The 7,742-nt window shown below is 41.2% G+C and overlaps 1 protein-coding gene across 2 annotated transcripts in view; it reads left to right on the top strand.

The window, feature by feature from the left end:
• The first annotated feature begins 5,363 nt into the window (after positions 1 to 5,363).
• The window catches only part of SNX8 (sorting nexin 8), a 46,503-nt gene continuing 44,124 nt past the window's right edge, over positions 5,364 to 7,742 (top strand). The window contains exon 1 of one of the 2 annotated variants that reach the window (XM_074281158.1): positions 5,364 to 5,679. In XM_074281158.1, the coding sequence (XP_074137259.1) occupies positions 5,604 to 5,679 (76 nt within the window). In that variant the 5' untranslated portion in view covers positions 5,364 to 5,603. The remainder of the gene's footprint in view (positions 5,680 to 7,742) is intronic. The other variant, XM_074281157.1, reaches the window with a different exon arrangement.

Raw genomic sequence — 7,742 nt, 5'->3', positions numbered from 1 at the left:
CCAATTCACTTTCAGGTTATAGCATCATCTCCCTGATGTCACAGTCTTTTTCCAGAAGCAATGACAAATAACACCATTGCACTGTACATCCTATAGGTACTTAATAAATGTTTGTTGAAATGAGAACTATAATTCAAAAGAAAGATTGGATTAGAATTGAGTATGATGTTTTAAAAAAAGTAAGATCTTGTAAGTAAAAATAGTACTTGTTATACAAATGAGATGCAGAACTACGAGGAATTAGAGAAAGGTAGTTCTGGAAACCATTGGGAATGGATTAAAGAGGAAACCATATATACTTATATAAAACATATATACACACATACATACATACATACATACATATTTACAGAAGGGTATTAAAATACTCCAAAATGTATAAAGAAATAAGAGGGGAAGGGAGTAGCATAAGATAGGATACAGAAGGGTGGGTAGATTAATTGGAGTGGGATTAGGTGTATAGATTAATGAGAAAGAGATAAAGAGAGAGGGAAAAGATGAGGGAAGAAGATAAGTGAGAGATCCTGCTGGGGGAGGGAAAGATTCGGTAATAGCTAGGAAAATTAGAGGTAGATAGTAAAATAGAAAAGTTAACAAGGATAGGAATAGAATTATTAGATTAAAAAAGTAGGGGTAGCAATTATTAATCGCAGACAAAATCGATATCAAAAAAGATTCAATCAGAAGAGAGAAATCTCACTGACAATTATGTCAGCCTTATTAATATTGTTTTAGCTGTATGTGTATACATCATATATGTGTATTTGTATGCATCTATGTGTATATTTATACATACATAATTATATCTGTGCTTTATTGAACCCTGCTTGGGGGATGTGGGAGGGAGGAGGAAAGAGGTAAAAAAGAATAAAGTAAAACATACACAGCAGAGAACAAAAGAAAACCTGCAAGGAAGCAAAAATGGACAGGTCCGAATACAATATTTTCTATTATATATATTCTTAAAATGGAAATTTATCATTACATATTTTGAATCTTTTCTTATATTCTGCTGTGCCCATGACTATTTTTTTTCTCTTTTGTATTTAAGTTTTAAATAAAAACATAAAAAAAAGGAAATGAGAACCATTCAATAGATCTGCATTTTGCCTGCAATTTTATTGGAATCTTAAGAGATTGCTTGATTCTTCGGATTTGTTAGCCAAATTATTTGAGGAAAGTGAGATATTCAACATATTCCATGTGCATAAAAGAAACTTTAGAATGCTAATGCCTCTTAAGAAGTTGATCACATACTTAGCCAGCCAAATAGTATAGTGAAGGCCGGAAAATTCAAATGTAGCCTCAGATATTTCCTAACTTTCCTAACCCTGGAAAAGTCATGTAATTTTAATCTATTTCGATTGCCTTAATTATGAAATGGGGATCATAATAGCACTTTGCTCACAGAGTTGCTATGAGGATTAAATGAAATATTTGTAGAAATGTCTAACAGTACTGAGCACTTTTTTTTTTTTTTTTTTTTTACTGTTGTTGCTGGTTTTCAGTCATTTCAGTCTCGTCCAACTCAAAGATAATGCGATAGTTTGCTATTTTTTTCTCAACTTATTTTACAAATGAGCAAATTAAGACAAACAGGATGAAATGACTTGTACAGAATCACACAGCTTCGAGGTGACTGAAAATAGATTTGAACTCAGAAAGAAGAGTCTTCCTGATTCTACTATTCCACATAGCTATCATGTAGCACATATAATAGTTGCTTAATAAATGTTTGTTGTTCCCTTCCTTATACCTGGTAGAAGAAAATTGACTATTATATGCTTGCCTGTCTTTCCCTAACTAGTCATAAGATGTCACTCTAGCTCCATCCTATTAAGAGTATTCGAATAACTTTTTCAAAAGAAAAACTTTTTTTTTTTTTTTTTTTTTTTTTGGCATTTCTTACAGTAAAAACATATTCAGGAAGTCTAGAAAGCAAATCAGCTAACAGAATAGTTTCATAGTAAGTTCACTGGGACAGTTTACATAGAAAGGTCAACTGCATGTTTGCTGTAGCCACTAAAATGGACAAAGTAATGAAGACAGAACCAAAAATGGAATTGTCAAGTTAAAAAAAATTAAACTACTTGTCAGTGATTAATCTTTACTCTCCCACTACTGACAGCTTACTTTACTTTCCATTTCTCCTACCACTTCTTTTCTAGAACTCTCAGCTGATCATTTATTTATTTAAATTTTGGGGGAATTAAGTGAAACAAGAGATTCTTTGTTTCAATTGCTACCTAGCTTTAATCGCTGAATGGGTGCAGCCTCAGTCAAACCGTGAGCTATTGAAGACCTTAATTTAAAAAGGCCAGGATCTCCTATGGCATCCAGGGCCATCTCTAGTCATCCTGATCTATACCTTCCTACTGGACCAGATGGACAAACAACAGCTGATCATCCAGGAGGTTTTCCATCAACTAGGATTTCCATCAAGCATGGGCAGGGACAAATGGCTCAAAAAGAATTTTCAGGGAACTAGAACTTCTGAATAAAATTGGAGCCTGAGATCAGCCATGAGGTTGTCCCTTAGAGTCTGTAAAGGGGAGAACAGTAACTTTTAAAGGGATCTGCTAATGGAGATGGAAGATTTTAGGTGTGAACAGAAGGCCAGGAGAGAAAGTTCAGTTAATGCTAATACAAGCTTACATATTTTGTATTTAATTTATAGTTTAACATATTTAACATGTATTGATCAATCTGACATCTGGGAGAGGGAGTAGGGGAAAGGAGGGGGGAAATTGGAACAAAAGGTTTGGCAATTGTCAGTGCTGTAAAATTACCCATGCATATATCTGGTAAATAAAAAAGTATAATTAAAAAAAAATGCTAATACAAGCTAATACACTGCTGTGCCCTGGGGAAATTTATTTTCTTTTCTTGTGTTTGGGGCACAGAGAACAAACTTATGATTTCATAGCAAACTTCAAATCAGGAAATTCCTCCCCCACCCCCAAAAGAAATCTAACAGCCTAGACCCATACCCACTGTGTCATTGATAGTTTTAGAAAGTTGCCTAGAGTGCAGAAAGATTGGACTTCGTTGGGCTTACACAGCCAACTTGTGCAAGAAGTAGATTTTAGGCCAGGTGTTTCTTACTCTAAGGCCTGGGATATCTACTACATTAGACAGCTTCTTCTGGGGACACAAATCAAAATGAGAGATGGACTCTAGCTTATGAAGCTTGTATTTAAAAGAGCAATATTGTCTTCTAGGAATATTTTGTATCAAAACAAAGGAAGATCAGAGAAAAGAATAGGACAGTAGTACGAAGAAGATGGGTGAAGACAACCAAGTAAATGGAAACTCCTCAGGGGTCTTGGAAAGAGAGACTGACGTTGGAACTATAGTTTGGGGGTGGAGAAAGAAAGAAAGCACAGAAAAATAATAAGTTTTCTAGCCTAGGGAAATATGGGCGAGGTAAGAAAAAGGAGTAGGAGAGGAGAGGCACATAAATGAGAATGAAAAAACATTTAAGTGTTTACCATGTGACAGAAACTAAGGAAGGGGAAGAGAGTAAAGCATAAATGAATGAATGAATGAACACTTATTGAGTGCATTTTGTGAGGAGGAATCATGAATGAAAGAATGAAAAAGCATTTCTTCAAAAGTATGTAAGGGCAATAATTGTGGAAATATGTTTAGAAGAATTGCACATGTTTAACATATACTGAATTACTTGCCATATATGGGAGGGAGTGGGGGAAAGGGAGGGAAAAATTTGGAACACAAGGTTTTGCAAGGGTGACTGTTGAAATTATCCATTCATATGTTTTGAAAATAAAAAGCTTCAATAAAAATAATTTTATAATATCTTTGTCAATTGAAGGATGGCTCCACAACTAATGTCCTCATTGAAGATGCCCTTGATTTACGTATGTACGATTCTGATAAAGATTATATGCAGGCAAGAGAGTAGGCAAATATTTTGATAGTTGTTTATGTGATTTTGGTCACCTTTTTTGTAATGTTAAAAGGTCTGAGACTTTTAAAAAATATGCCAGGGAAATTGAGAGGATGCCCACCAATTGGAGGAATGACTTAAAGTTGTGGTATATTGTGGTGGAATACCATTGTACAATAAGAAATGACAAGTAGGATACTCTCAGAAAACTTACATCAATTGATGCAAAGTGAAATAAGCAGAACCAAGAGACACAGCAATATTGTACAGTGATCAACTGTGAATGATTTAACTATTCTAAGCTATACAATGATCCAAGATAATTCCAGAGAATTTATGATCAAAAATGCTATCCATTTCTTTAAAAAAAAAAGAATTGATGGTCTGAGCCCAATCAAAGAATTTTTTGTTTGTTTCTTTTTTCTTTTTCTGGTCTGTTTTCTTTCACAACATAGACTAATAAGGAAATCTCTTTTGCATGACTGCACATGTATAACTTATATCAAATTGCTTGCCTTCTCAATAATGGGGAAGAGGTGAGAGGGAGGGAGGGAAGGACAGTCAAAGAGAATTTGGAACTCAAAATTTAAAAAAAGACGAATGTAAACAATTCATTTTATATGTAATTGGGGGAAATATATATTTCTTAAAAATAAGCATGCCCCCAAAAGGTGAGGAGGTGGAGAGAAAATAGGAAAGGGAAGAGGAGAAGCAGAAGGAAGGGAAAAGAAAGAGAAAGTGAAGAGGACGAGAAGAGAGGGGAAGAAGAAAGGAGAGAAGCAGGAAGAGGAGGCAAAAGGGGGGAGAAAAAGAAAGGAAGAGGGGAAAGGAAAGAGGAAGATGAAGGGGAGTGAGGGAGTAGAAAAGAGGTAGGGGGAGGAAGTGAAAGAATGGAAGGGGAGAGACTGAAACAAAGGGGAGAAGGAGCAGAAGGGGAAAAGAGAGAAAGGAAAAGAAAAGGAGGGAAGATGAAAAAAAGAATAGGAGGAAAAAGGAGGGGCAAAGAAAGAAGAGAATGATGAGAGAAGGGAGAAAGGGAGGTGGGAAAAGAAAGGGAATCAAAGAGAAGGCGGAGAGAAGAGAATAGGAGGGAGGAGAATGGGAAGAGGGAGGTAAAAGGAAAAGGTAAAGGAAGAGGAGGGAAAGGGTAAAAGAAAAGAAAGAGGGAAGGAGATGGAAAGGAGGGAAAGATTAGGGGAGAGAGGAGGGGAGAAAAAGGGAAAGAGAGAAGAGTCTAAAGAAGAAGGGAAAGAAAGGAGGACATGGGGAAGAAGAGAAGGGGAGAGCAAATGAGAAGGAAAGGACAGGAAGAGAAGGGGAAGAGGAAAGAGAACAAGGGGAGGGAAAAGGGGGAGAGGAAAGGAGAAGGAAGGGAGAGGTAAGAGGAGGAGAGGGAAGGAGGAGGAGCAGGGAAGAATAAAAAAGAAAAGAGGAAGGAGGAGGAGGAAGGAGGAGGGGTAGGGGAGGTGAAGAGGAGGGTAAAAGAGAAGAGGGTGGAAGAGCGGCGGCGGCGGCGGCGGAGCTGCGGGACCTGCTGCAGCCGGCAGGGGGCAGAGGGAGTCCGAGTCCCGGAGGCTGAAGTTCGGGAGCCAGAGCTGCCTCCTCAGTCCCCAGGCCGGGCCTCGGGGGAGGTCAGGGTGAGGGGGTCCCGGACCGGCTTCTGAGGAGGAAGTCACGTGGGGCCGGGGCTCACATGACCGGCCGCGAGATGGACCGGCAGCTTCCCGCTGAGGCGGCGGCGGCTGCGATTGGGGACCTCGAGACAGCAGGTAGGAGGGTAGGGGGCGCACCGGGGCCAGGCCCGGCCGGGACTCCCCGGGGGCTGCGTCTTCGGCGGCCCGGAGGACCCGTGTTCCCCGAGGGCTGCCGGCCCGCTCCGCGAGCCCGGCTGCCCGCCGCCAGTCTTTCCCGCCCCCGAGCATCTCCCTCTCCCCGCCCGCTGGGGCCCCCGCCCCGCGGGCCCCCTCGCGGCCTCCCCTCCCCAACCCCGGAGTTGGAGGGACTTTTGTTCCCGTCTCTTTAACTTTGAACAGTTACCTCATCTGTAGAATGGGGATCTGCCCAGCGCCGACCTCCTGGCGTGCTTCTGAAGTCTAATGAATACGGTTGTAAAGCGCCCTGCCAACCTGAAACGTCCTAACATTCTAGGGAGAGGAGGAAGAAAATGTTTTAGATTCATCCCACCTGGCCTCGTCCCAGGGCGGGGGAGGGAAAAGGGGGCTGAGGGCTCGTGCTCCTGCGGGACCCGGAGGCCGGAAACGCGGGGCTCCCCCCGCCCCCCCGGAGTTACCTGTCCGAGCTGAGGCTTCCACGGGTCTTTCGAAACCGCGATTTCTTAATCAGTAAAGCAAAGGAGGCGTTTAAATAAGAAAAAGTCCGCTGGCAAGCGGGGGAGTATGCGGGGAGCACTTCTCTACTCCAGCCCGTAAAGTGGGCACTGTCGGGAGAAGTCAGTCAAGTCCATTTTCTGTTCTAGTGCCTGCTGTATAGGCGAGATAGTCTCTGGGGTCCCTTCCTGCTTCAACTGGTTTTGGTTTATTTAAACCGTTTTTATTTATTTGGACTGGGGTGATTGTAATGAGGATGGAAAGGAGACAAGTGGAAGAGCGATTACTGAAGAGGGAGAAAGACTAGAACTTGGAAGATGATTTCTTTGATTTATAATTTGGCAAATTTGATTTAAAATCACAGCCAGTATTTCCGTAGCACGTAAATGTTTGCAAAACTCTAAGATGTGATATACTTTGATGCTCACAACTATCCTGCGAGGTCGATGCAATTATTACCTCTCTGTTTTAAAAATGGGTCAACTCTGTGAGCCTTTTCAAGTGCCTATTGTGTGTCTGACTCTTTGCCAAGTGCTGAAGGGGAAAAATAAGAAACAAACAACCCAACCAGGGCCTAACCCCAAGCACTTCACAATCTAATTGGGAGACAAATGTACAAATAAGATATATTGGGGATAAATGGGAGATAATTTCAGAGGGATGATTCCAAGACCTGGAAAAGACTTCTTGTAGAAGGTGGTATTTTGCTTGAGACTTGAAGGAAGTCAGACAGCCAAGATGTGGAAGGAGAGTATCCAGCCTAGAAGACGAGGAAAATGCCTCCCTTGGGAGACGGGCTGTCCTGAGGAAGTAGGTAGTGATCTGGTTTGGAGAGGGATGTAAGGTATAAGAAAGAAGACTGGAAAGATGGAAGGGGTCAGGTTCTGTAGTACCTTGAAACTCAGAAAATGTAGTATTTTATCTTGAAGTAATAGGGAGTCACTGGTGTTAATTGAGTAGGGCAGTGGGGATATGACCAGATCTGTGCTTTAGGAAAATTACTTTGACTTCTAAGTGAAGGTTGCTGCAGTAGTGCAGTGATGAGGATGAGGGCCTACATCCGAGTAGGGGTAGTCAGAGGAGGAAAATGGGCAAACGTTGGAGCTGTCATCATTCCCAGCTCGAGTTGGTGTGATCAGCCACAGTCAGAAACGCTTACCTGACTCTGACAGTGGTGTCTTTCAAGAATGAAGAACAACCGCCAGCTGAGACCCAGAGAGTGTTGTTTCTTGCTTAGGGTCTACACAACTACTAAGTATCTGAAGTAGGATTGGAGTTCTCCGAGTTGAAGTCCAGCACTATAGCCACATCACCTTACCTGTCACTATATTCTCCCAATTAACTTTTGCTTAGCACAGTGCTTGGCATTTGTTGTTGACTGACAGACTTAACTTCATTTACTTATAACGTCCACTAGTTACCCTAGCTTCTAACTCTCCTCATTCTTCTGAACACTCCTCAACCACCACACTCCTAGGAAGTACTAACATCGGTACTCCCATTCT

This window comes from Sminthopsis crassicaudata, chromosome 1 (assembly GCF_048593235.1).
Source record: "Sminthopsis crassicaudata isolate SCR6 chromosome 1, ASM4859323v1, whole genome shotgun sequence".
Classification (NCBI taxonomy): Eukaryota; Metazoa; Chordata; class Mammalia; order Dasyuromorphia; family Dasyuridae; genus Sminthopsis; species Sminthopsis crassicaudata.
Note: the sequence above shows the minus strand (reverse complement) of the source record. Positions and strands in the feature narration are given on the sequence as shown.